General features: G+C 44.4%; 2 protein-coding genes across 4 annotated transcripts in view; both read left to right on the top strand.

Moving 5' to 3' along the window:
• pex7 (peroxisomal biogenesis factor 7) overlaps positions 1–4,201 on the top strand; it is a 103,718-nt gene extending 99,517 nt beyond the window's left edge. For 2 of the 3 annotated variants that reach the window (XM_079525490.1, XM_079525489.1), the window contains exon 11: positions 1,437–4,201. In XM_079525490.1, the coding sequence (XP_079381616.1) occupies positions 1,437–1,502 (66 nt within the window). In that variant the 3' untranslated portion in view covers positions 1,503–4,201. The remainder of the gene's footprint in view (positions 1–1,436) is intronic. The other variant, XR_013792016.1, reaches the window with a different exon arrangement.
• A 3,309-nt stretch (positions 4,202–7,510) lies between these two features.
• Positions 7,511–12,211, top strand: part of slc35d3 (solute carrier family 35 member D3) — a gene marked incomplete at its 5' end in the record, with an annotated part of 11,481 nt that continues 6,780 nt past the window's right edge. Inside the window, 2 exons of the mRNA XM_079526325.1 lie at positions 7,511–7,741; positions 9,633–9,843. Coding sequence (XP_079382451.1) covers positions 7,511–7,741; positions 9,633–9,843 — 442 coding nt within the window. The remainder of the gene's footprint in view (positions 7,742–9,632; positions 9,844–12,211) is intronic.

The following is a 12,211-nucleotide window of genomic DNA, read 5'->3' as shown; positions in this document are numbered from 1 at the left end:
TGTGTGTGTGTGTGTGTGTGTGTGTGTGTGTGTGTGTGTGTGTGTGTGTGTGTGTGTGTGTGTGTGTGTGTGTGTGTGTGTGTGTGTGTGTGTTTCATGCACGTTTATTGTCAGGCAGTGTTTGGGTGTTTGCGTGCGCGTGCGTGCGCGTGTCTATACTTCTGAAGGCGCTGGAAGCATACTTCACTTCACCAAAATTAGGCGATCTACAAGGTCACAATGCATTGCAGCGTGACCTTCTACAGTTTAAAAAAAATCAGACCGTGTGAACTGAGAGGTGTGTGTGTGTGTGTGTGTGTGTGTTTGACCCCAATGCAGCCCCAATTAGCTGACTGCTCACTGTGAGTGTGAATGACAGACAGACAGACAGACAGACAGACAGACAGACAGACAGACAGACAGACAGACAGACAGACAGACAGACAGACAGACAGACAGACAGACAGACACTTAAAGCCCTTTGTTGTGAGCGCTTAGCACCGCTCCAAAAAGATTAGAATTGACTACAACAAGGAACACATTATAGGTTTGGTTGGAGTTAAACTTAGTTGCACTCCAGTGTCATGCACCAAAAATGGCCCATCCACCATCTCACCACTTGTAGATTGGCTTCACGGCTATAGAGTAAAGAATGGCTAAAACAATTTAAAAGATAACCTGAGCAACGCCTCACAGACCGAAACGTATTCCCATTACAACTTTTTTTAATTGCATTTGCAAGACAGTGTGCAGGAGTTTTCTCACAAGAATAGCGATCGCGTGTGTGTGAGTGTGGGATTGTACTGGCCAAGACTGTCGTGCAATTTATGCAACGAATAGATTACCCTATAATACGTGGATTCGCTTCGAATAAATGGATTTGATTGTAATGAATGTGTCTGCTGCTTCGCAATTAGGGAATGGAGTTATTGTTAGGTTGGTCATTTACAAGTGACAAAGTGCAGTATAATTGTACAATATGTTCTTGTTTCTGTAGGAAAATAAAGTAAACTATGGGATCACGGCTAAACCAAGAACCTAGCATCAGTCTAAACAATATAATATCCCAAAACATAATCTGTACATTGAAACTATAGAAACTACAGGACGCCATTTAACAAGTCTGACATATTTTTGTCAGACTGAGACTCTGACTGGCACCCCAGCACAAAAACCAACCCAACCGCCCAGGCGGTGGCGTAACCGTCTGGGCACCCGACTGGTAATCCAGTCGCAGTGTGCCGCGGGTTCGACTCCCGAGCCCGACACGGCCTTTACTGCATGTCTTCCCCCATCTCTCTCCCGTTTCCTGTCAGCCTACTGTCTGTCCCTTCAAAAACCAATAAAAGGTGTAAGCCGCAAAAAAATATCTTTAAAAATAAAAAACCAACCCAACCAGCCGTCGTTACAACATGTTGTGAACTTGTGTCACATCTCTCGGTTTTGTGTGTTCACAGGTGGTGGACTGTTCATGGGACGAGACAGTGAAGATCTACACACCTAGCTGTCTGTCTGCTCCGTAGAACACACACACACACACACACACACACACACACACACAACACATACACTTGCATCATCAATCATCATCATCATGATCCAGCAATAATCAGAAATCAGTTTGCCGTTTTACCTTGCATGTATTTCTGTACAGGGCTACAGGCGTCTTGGTTGTCCTAACTTAACACCTAATGAGCCTGATGTGGTCAGACTAACCACCCACATGGATATTAGAGAATTCACTCTGGCAGATTTGTCTGCTTTCCAGACCAATATGTCAGCTGGCTTTCACGTATTTCTCTCTAAAACTGTGAACAACATATTAACCACCCCAGCATCCATATTCTGTTTGTTTTATGTTCTCACACGTGAACGAGAATGGACACGCATCTGGGTATGCATCCGTGGGTGGGTGGGGGTATTTGTGAGTGTGTGGTCTGCACGTGCACCTCCGCATACTGAATAATCACAACCATGTCATGCCTTTTTTCAAGCGAGCAATCAGTCAGAATTGATTGAAAATGTCACTCATTAGTCATTAGTCCTAGAGGACATTGACGTGGCTTAAATGTCATAGTTATCATCATATAGCTTTTTATTGATGCTGATAGAATGTGACAATATGTCAGGCATGCATACAATGGTAAGTTAAACATTTGTTTAAAGTGGTGATGAAGATGAGAACGTGGAACATATTCACTTTACAGGAGTAAATATTAATCATTTTGATTTGATATTATGATAATAGTACTGCTGTCACTGGTGGAAATGAGTTGTATCACTTTTTGATTGATTGATGAGTTAAGCCAAAACGATGTAACCAAAATAACCAACAAATCCATCAAGTGTTGCCTTAAAGCTGCTATAAGCAATAATATGTCAAAATTGTAATGACCTTTTTATTTTTTTGGTATTCAGACAGCCATTGCTGGTAGAACGCTCCCAAAAAAGATTTAGTTTCTGTGACACATCTAGGGGCCACAATCTGCATTCAAATATTTTCCTAGAAGCTTTGGTCAATTTGCCTGTCTGCTTCCTGATTGGTTAGTCACTGCGACCGGGTTTTTTTCAACCAATGACAAAGCTTCTAGGAACATCTTTGAATGCAGATTACGGCCCCTAGATGTGTCACAGAGACTACATTAATATTTTGACATATTATTGCTTATAGCAGCTTTAAGGGCAATAATGGTTAATTAATGAATCATTAATTAATCTGATTTGAGATTAACACTGAGTGCATCTCAATCCATGCCGGTCCTAGTACATGTGACACATGTTATATAGATAAGTGTTTACTTGTAACCACAATTTGCAATATATTGGCATTCCTATTTTGGGAATTCCAAAACATTTTTGGTGGTAACCTATTATTGACACCCCCTAGTTTTCTTTATTTTATTTCTTTCCTGAAATATGGTTATAACGATGATTAATCTATAATAATTATGCCCCATCATCACGCCGTGCCCCATAATTAGATATAGCATTGCCCCATAGTTATGGAGCATGCCATGCCTCGCCTACAATAACGTCAAAGTCTATCACGAGTAGATATTTCAATGATCTCGATGAGACTGATGTCCCCCTTCTACCACGCTCCCCCCCCCCCCCCCCTGCGGGGAGACCCTCCTCTGCTGTCCCAGTACAGCCCTCAGGGATGACGGGACGGGGGCTCTCCATGCAGGGACACATGTTTCTGACAGAGTGATTAAAAAACAATGTTTGTTTGTTTTGTTTTTTTGCTTGAGAGGCTGTTTAATTACCAAAGAAAATGTTTGCTTGATGGGCCGTTTACGCAGACACGTCCCCTTGTGTCCTTTCCTAGTCCCTTCTGCTTCCATTCTTCCTCTCTCCTTGTGCAACCCCCCTCCCTTCCCTCCTCTGTGCAGTGAGGTCAGTGAGGGAATCCTCTGCTCTGTCTGATATACACTACGCTGTGTGTGTGTGTGTGTGTGTGTGTGTGTGTGTGTGTGTGTGTGTGTGTGTGTGTGCGTGTGCGTGTGCGTGTGCATGCGTGTGCGTTGTGCGTGCGTGGCCTACACTGGAAGTAGCTACACAGTAGTTCAATTAACTCCCACGTGTGTACCAACATACTGTAATCAAGGTTATACATTGGTATACTGGGTACAACTGGGTAGATATTAACACTGAGGATTTTTTTCGGTATCCAACTTGACATGTCCACAGGACACACCCACATTTCATTCTATTACCGTAATTAACCCATTAAGACCTGAGGCCGATTCTACACATAACAAATAACGGTAGTGGGTCGCACACAGCAAGACTTCAGTTCAAAATATTTATTGCATTTTTGAACAGGGACAAACGTTTCGGCTATCCAGCCTTCATCAGTGTGGAAGTGTCCGTGAAGATAGGCACCCCTATCTTCACGGACACCTGTTGTTGTGACTCTGGACTGGCACGAGCGTCTCTATAGCAACTTGTTGCTATCTTCCACCACGAGAACTGACCTTGCATGCATCCCAGAAGAACTCTCCGGGCTAACTCTCACACACACACGTGAACTCATGGACTAATAAGTCACATACACTCCCACACACACCCGCCTCCCATCCCACCCCCTCCCCCCGCTTTGTCTCAATTCCCCAACCAACATGACAACATGACAACATGACATGAAGAAGGTTGAAAATGGGTGAAGACATCCTTTAAGTCAAGACATTGTGCCTTAACAATACATTAACACACTGAGAGATTACTGAAGATTATTACTCTTAAATGTATGTTTCATTATGTGTATGATTCTATAATAAATGAATTGTACAATTACATCACAGTGGTACTGGCTGCATTTCTCATAGGCTATTTTTGTGATAATGCTTACATGTTCTGTGGAAATAAAAGTAAAATAAAACTCTAGTTTGCATCATCTGTAGGTTTTTGGAATTGTTCTTCTGGAGTTTTGTCAGTGTATAAAGCCACTTTAAACCCATATGGTGTTCCTCAAGGATTAATACTAGTATAGTATCTTTTCTGTTTTCACTCTACATTAAAACTCTTTGCTGAAAATAGCAGATAAGCTTGTAGATCAGCTATTTTCTGATGCTGGGGTTTACAGTAAGTGGTTAGTTTTTTGGTTGAATATGGCTGGAACTTTGCAAGCTTCTCTCTCTGTCTTGCTCTCTCTCTCTCTGTCTGTCTCTCTCTCTCTCTCTCTGTCTCTCTCTCTCTCTCTCTGTCTCTCTCTCTGTCTCTCGTATTTTAATTGTTGATAAGAGAGCATAGGGTCCATCCATGCCTCAGCGGGGGAGGGGGAGACGATTTCCTGATTACACATTTAAATAAAAGATATAGCTTGAGTGATTTGCATGCCTATTATGAATTATGTTGATTATATCCAGCCCACACTTTGTGTGTGTGTGTGTGTGTGTGAGAGAGAGAGAGATAAAGTCCAGTGTTTCTGAAAGTGGACTCCAGGGACTCTCAGGGTCTCTTAAGGGTCTCAGCCAGGTCTGTAACTGAACAGCATACTCTCAGAGTTATGGGGGGGGGGGGTCTTGAAATTATAATATTTGAGAACCACTGGTTTAAAAATAAAGCATTACACTTGTTTACAAGAGGGTCCACCGTTTTCAATTCATCATAACATTTAGAGACGTACAAATATACACTTCTATATAGCCAAAAACAGGAAATCATCATAAAGGAGGTAAAAAAGGAAATATACAGTGAGGGGGAAAGGGATGGGTGCACGGGGGATTCAGATTTTACGGGGGCCAGTTTCAAATTGCAGCCGTCCGTAGGTGCCCTTTGAGAGCGGTTTTGAAGGAGTCAAGGGATTCACATGTCATATAATGACAGTTGGTAGGGCGTTCCACATTTCTGTGTCATAGGAGCGAAATTAATTTAGTCTCTTGTTTGTGCCGAATCTGGGTTGCACGTGGTTTGTTGAACTCCCTCTGGTGTTGTTGGTGTGGACTTCATTGACATTAAGGACATTTATTTAGACAGGTGGGTATCTTGGTGGTGTATTGAATCTTGTGGACCTGACCCATTTCAAGATGCTGTACTCAACGTTGTCAACCCTAAGCCATTCCAGCCTGTCAAAGTGGGCAGGGGTGAGGTCGAAGAAACCTTGTATGAGGGCTCCTGTTAGAGTCTTCAAGGTGTTTTTGTTGACCAGTGAGGAGATCCTGTAAAGGAATCTTGTTCTTTGGTTGACTTTTTTGATTACGTTGGTGGCCATTTTATCACCGGAAAGATTTGCCTCCAGGACTCTAACCATGAAGCCATCTGCCTTGCTGAAATGCTCCAGACTCAAATCACACTGTCGTGTGGTATATATTCGCGTCTGGCTTTAGCCAGGCTAGTCCGAGACCATCTGCGAACAGGAACAAGTTGCAAGCTGATGTCATGTCGTTTACATATATTAGGAACAGTAAAGGCCCTAGTATGCTTCCTTGTGGAACGCCACAGCTCACTGGGAGGCAGGGGGGGGGGGGTCCAGCATGACCATGCCACAGTATTTGCCAGCATCCACCTCGTGTTTGATGTGGTCACTCAAATAGAGGAGGCATGTGTCAGTGGAGTTTCGTACATTGAAATTCGTACATTAATTTTTTTGTGGCAAGATACTTTTCAACCTGTTCATATCAGAGACTATTTTTTCCATCACTTTCGCCTTGTCTTAATTCACTGCACTGCATTATAATATGAGGGGAAAGTCCATCAAAGTAAGTGCCCCCCTCCTCTCTCTCTCTCTCGGATGGAAAGCCAAATGCGGCAAACGTCATTTCAGTGGTTTTCAACAAGTGGTCCTTGAGGGAGTTCCAGGTGGTCCCCCAATTTAAATAGTCGAGTTGGTATTCACCAAATGGACCCTTAGATATTTTCCTATACATCATGGAATTGTGGACAAAATCTAATATCCAACGACAACAAAAACAAAATATTCCTTAGTCTTATTGGGTCTGAGTGAGAGGCTAAATCTCATCAAATGGTGGTCCGTGGCTCAAATGCAGAATAAACAATGGGCCTTGATGTGAAAAGCCGGGTTGAAAAACCAGTCACATTCACTCCGCGCGGGCCGGGCCTGCTCGGCAGCGGCAAACGGGCAAAGTGCCGCGAGCTTGTTTCATTTCAGCTTCTCTCTTCTCTCGTTCACCGTTCCGTTCTGTCTGCAGTGTCCTGTGATTGTGACTGTCACTTTACGGTTTATTATGCCCCAGAGATGATAACTAACATTAGCTTCAGACAGTGTGTATAGTCTACTCTCCTCTCTCATTCTACACCCCCCCCCCCCCACACACACACACACACACACACAGCACACAGCACACACACCACCACCACCACCACCACCACCACCAAACAGCCGCATGTCCGACTGTCCGTGATGAAAGAAAAGTGAGCATGAGAGAGAAAGACAGAGACAGAGAAAAGAGGGGGATACCCATAAGGAGAAGTGAACCATTGGCCTGCAATTTCAATTAAAGAGAGAGCTATACCAAACTGACGCGTCAGCAGAACTCCCCCCCCCCCCTCTCTCTCTCTCTGTGTCTCTCTGTGTCTCTCTCTCTCTCTCTCTCTCTCTCTCTCTCTCTCTCTCTCTCTCTCTCTCTCCACTCCCCCGCTCCAGAAACCAGCCAACCGGTCTTTTTTTCCCTCCCTCCTGCCTCTTTTCAAGCTGTTCGTCCGTCCATTCTCTCTCTCTCTCCTCCTGCGAGAGTAGCAGGGTTTTTTTATATATTCTTTTTTATTGAAAGCTACTGAACGCTGCATGCGGGTCGATTCGCGTTGGTTGGTGGTTACTGCATGCCAGAGAGAGCCGTTAATAACTCGGACATTCCAACCTGCACTCCGCGCGCCCTTGGGGAGAGGACAGACAGGACAGGGATACTGCGCACCAAACCAAAACTTGTAAAACAAAAAAAAGAAGGGGAGGGAGGGGGGAGAAGAAATCCCCTATTGGGAGAAGAAAGACATCTCCCTATTTTTCTTTTACTCCGTGACTTTTATATATAATCTTTATTTCCTTATAAGAAAGTCCTCCAATAAACACACAATGGTGGTGGACGTGTGCTCGGGCCGGATGCTGGGCATCACGGTGGCCGTGGCGCACGGCTTCTTCTCGGGCAGCCTGAACATCCTGCTCAAGTTCCTCATCAGCACCTACAACTTCAACTACCTGACCCTCATCCAGTGTCTGACCAGCGGCACGGCGGCCATAGTCCTGGAGACCCTGCGACGCCTGGGCAAGGTCGACATCCCCCCGTTCAGCCTGCAGCTCGCCAAGGTATAGGCTTTATGGATAGTTTGGTCCCTTTTCGGGACCCCGTCGGCTAAAGGTATGCATGCAGGATGGAGGCATAGTAATGATGATGCAGAGAAGCTATAATCAACCTGTTTAATGCACTTTTAAGAAGTGGTTAAAACGCCTAATAAATCTGACTCTTCCTGCACGATAGCTCATCTACGAGCTGGCAAAGTTGCAATTATAAATGAGACATGTTGTGAGCTTGTAGGCTAGATCTGCTATTTGGGGAGAATATATTGGAAAGATGCATGTGGGGCTCAAGTGGTAATTTCAATGACCCCTATAGTTTCATTTGATATGGTTTATTTATTTCTCTGTCTGACCCAAATCTTTACAATGTGACATCCTGTGTTCATCCAACTCTGCAGAACTTTTAATACCTTTGGTTAAGGGTTCATTTGGGAGCCCCTTGAGTAAAATGATGTGTACATTTTAGATATAAAGTGTTGACGATATCTCATTGAATTATTACCATGATAATCTCATCATGGTAATAATAGCCCAAACTACAAAAAACGCACTATTTTTGATTAGACTATTAATAAAAATCGTCCATTAGGCTATAATGACATGCTCAAGGTTGAAAGTGGAAGCATGCAAATGCAGTAATGCACCAATAAGTGAAAATGCAACACACTCCGAGTTAAAGTAGGCTATATATGAACACTCAAGATGAGAGTACATTTTATTTAAGCATGCTGACGATTATACGTGGCTAATATGTCCCATCAGCCATCAGACAAAAATAGTCATGCTGACAATCTTTTTTTTTTTTTTGCGCACAGTAATTGGGGGCTGGTTGGACAAAATTATGAAATTAAATTATTTCGAGGCTGGTGTGGAGAGATGAAGTCAAAGGGGAGCAGTGATGAAGAAGAGAATGGGAACTGAGTGGAAAAGAGCAAAAATAGAATGTCGGTGACAGCAGCAGAGGAGAGAGTATAGAAACAGAACTAGAGTGACATTAAAAGTCTGCAGCAGAGTGCAGGTCTCCCCTCAGATCACCTCTATGTCGTATTATAGGCTACTCTGCATATATAGATATAGGTGTTTTGTGGGGGATTTTTTTTAAAGCCACGTTGAAAACAGCCCTGTATAGCAATCAGCATATAGGTCATCATCCTCATTAACTATTTGGCTATAAATAATATGAATATGATTGTTTATGGACTTCTTATTTCTTAGCAGAGGATATAGTTTATTTTCTCTATTTATCAAATAGACACAGGTGCACTGATCTTCATTTAGGCTAATATATTACCGGGCTATAGGCTACACATAAAACTTACTGTGAATGTAACTCTTGAGTGCCGTTGGGATCCATTTGGTTATTTTGGTCATTCCGTTTGTATAGGCTACACTCAGAGTTGAATAGACCTCTCTCCCCTCCTCCCTACCCTCCTCTCTCCCTCTCTCTGCCCCTCTCCCCCCCCCCCTCTCTCTCTCCCTCCCCCCTCTCTCTCTCTCCCTTCCCCTCTCCCCCCTCTCTCTCTCTCTCTCTCTCTCTCTCTCCCTCCCCCCCTCTCTCTCTCTCCCTCTCTCTGCCCCTCTCCCCCCCCCTCTCTCTCTCTCTCTCTCTCCCTCCCCCCTCTCTCTCTCTCTCTCCCTTCCCCTCTCCCCCCCCCCCTCTCTCTCTCTCTCTCTCTCTCTCCCTCCCCCCCCCTCTCTCTCTCTCGCTCTCTCTCTCCCTCCCCCCCTCTCTCTCCCTTCCCCTCTCCCCCCCACTCTCTCTCTCCCTCCCTCTACCCATCTATCTCTCTCTCCGCACCTCTCTCTATCTCTCCCTCTCCGCACCTCTCGCTATCTCTCCCCCCCCCCCCCCCCTCTCGCTATCTCTCTCTCTCCCCCCTCCCCCCTCTCCCCCACGCAGACGTTTGGTGGCGTGACCATCCTGTCCACTCTACAGTCCACTCTGACCCTGTGGTCACTGCGTGGCCTCAGCCTGCCCATGTACGTGGTGTTCAAGCGCTGCCTGCCGCTGGTCACGCTCAGCATCGGCGTGTGTGTCCTGAAAAACGGTGTGCCGTCGTACGGCGTCGCTGCTGCCGTGGTCATCACCACCACCGGGGCTGCGCTGGCCGGTAAGTGTAGTGTGTGCACGCACGCACGCACGCACGCACGCACGCACGCACGCACGCACGCACGCACACACACACACACACACACACACACACACCCTGAGATGGGCACAAATACTTAAAGGTATATTCAGTGATTTCACTTAATTCAAATATCACTTATTTTTTCTTATTTTTTGGATAATCCTCCCTACTATAAAGTGTGCAGACCATATAAGGAGTTCCTCCCTGTCCCCAGTGAGCCCCTGGGGTCAAAAAACCCTAGTTTCGGTTTGGGCTTTGGGTGGCAAAGCCTTCATCCAATCAGGATGAGAGGGGCCTTCCTCCAATCATGATCGAGTGGGGCGGGCCTTGGTGCACATGCTGTTGGTCTGTTGTACTTCCCTCACTGTAAAGCGTGTGCATGAGCACATCTTGTTACCAGGGTGGACCAGGGTTTTTTCCAAATTACCCAAATCACTGAATGCTCCTTTAATGACATAATACGGTACCTTGTAGCTATCCTTAAATGAAAGAAAATGTAATTATGAGTAGACTGAAAATAGAAAAGTACTACACTGTTTTAGGCATCTGTTTAAGGCATTTGTTAGCTAATGCCTTTAGCGATTTGCAATCATTGAATTTAAAGAAGTGGTTTTCAACCTTTTTCATATCAAGGCCCATTATTGGTTTGGCATTCGAGCCACGGACCACCATTTGATGAGATTTAGCATCATATGAATATTTTGTTGTCATGCTGTTAATTGATGTGGTACCATAGGACAGATCAAAGTAACAATTCTTCTACATTCTCTAATGGTGTAGACTTCTTGTAAATTAAGTAATGCAGATGTTTAACAATGCTTTAACTCTTGAGAGTGTAAAATGAAACCAAATGGACCCTTACTACCAGTTACTTACTACCTGCCTAGTGCCTACCAGTGATGTCATTATAGGCAGATTTTGTCATTTCAAACGAGATGTAAAAGTGTATATATATGCAAATGGCTTCTACCTCGGCATGCTAACTTTCCAGGAACAGAAAGGTTGTAGTTTCTATTAGCATACATCCCTTATAGTCTACTTGCCAGCCCATACAGCCCAATGTGAACCCCTAACCTTTTTTGTTAGAAATGTTGAGTATGGGTCATCTATAACTGCCGGATGCTAACTAGCATGGGGCCAGCCGGACAAACCAGCCGTCGGAATAATGACATGCTATCAATGTTATTGACAATGTTTAATTTAAAGCAATGGATGGGAGGGGGTTACATGCAGATAGAACCCAGGGGGGCTTGAGCCCATGCCCTATTGCCCTCAGAGAGGCGGCTGTTAATTGTATTATTTCCTTTCTTTATTAGTTATTGAAATCAGATATGAAGAGGGACATATAGTATCCATGAAAAAATACACCTCATCAATTTTGATTGATTGATTGATTCGCAACATGTCACACATGCGACATGTTGTGAGTTTGTAATCTGCTATTTCGGGCGAAGAAATGTTATGTATTGGCGTATAGTAGATGGAAAAAGGAGGAGGGGGGGGCACAAGGAGAGAGCCCCCTAGGGACCCCATTCAACAAAGTATATGCATGTACGTAGGGTTTTAACTTTAAGTCGTATTGAATGTTGCATATAGCAGTGCTATATGGGCAGCGCTAACTGCCTGCCTGAAGAGAAAAGCTGACAGCTGACAAAAGTGTGTCTTATGTGGTGCACACAGGACTTGCAAAAAATGATTAGCCCTGGGCCCATGGTGAACGTGTAGACGCAGAGAGCTCAGCTGACATAAGCCCTCTGGGTTCTGAAGGAGAGGAAGTCAAGGATCCATCCAGCCAAACTAGGTCGGCACCAAAGTAGTTTATTAGAGAGTGTATATGCACCAACAGGTGGGGTGACCTTGTGTTGTAAAGCTGATGATTTGTAGGCCAATATCTAAATGCTTGACTCAGCTAGAGACTGGCGAGAGTCAGTCATCCTTCGACAATGAACCTGGGTGGAAACAATTTAGAAAAAAAACATAACTGCATTGCAGTACCAACACATAGGCCTACTTTAGGGAGGTCCTTCATATTTGCAACGGTGTCAGGGTTGGTTTTCAAAGCAGTGGGCGTATAGTAGGTTTGTATATTGTTAGCGTAGGATTTCTCCGCTGTTCTGGCAACTACATTGGATGTCACCAGACACATCGGTAGGCAGTAGTGATGGGAGATTAATCGGCAAACACATCGGTATCGGCCGATTTTAGTTGTTTTTAGATTAATCAGCATCGGTTCGATTAATCAATCAGACCGATTAATTAATCGGTCCGATTAATCGGTCTGTCCTTAACAAGCCCAAAGTAACAGCTTGAACAGATCTACTGTACAAGCGCACAATATTAAATATAA

The sequence above is a fragment of the Electrona antarctica genome, assembly GCF_951216825.1.
Source record: "Electrona antarctica genome assembly, chromosome: 17".
Classification (NCBI taxonomy): Eukaryota; Metazoa; Chordata; class Actinopteri; order Myctophiformes; family Myctophidae; genus Electrona; species Electrona antarctica.
Note: the sequence above shows the minus strand (reverse complement) of the source record. Positions and strands in the feature narration are given on the sequence as shown.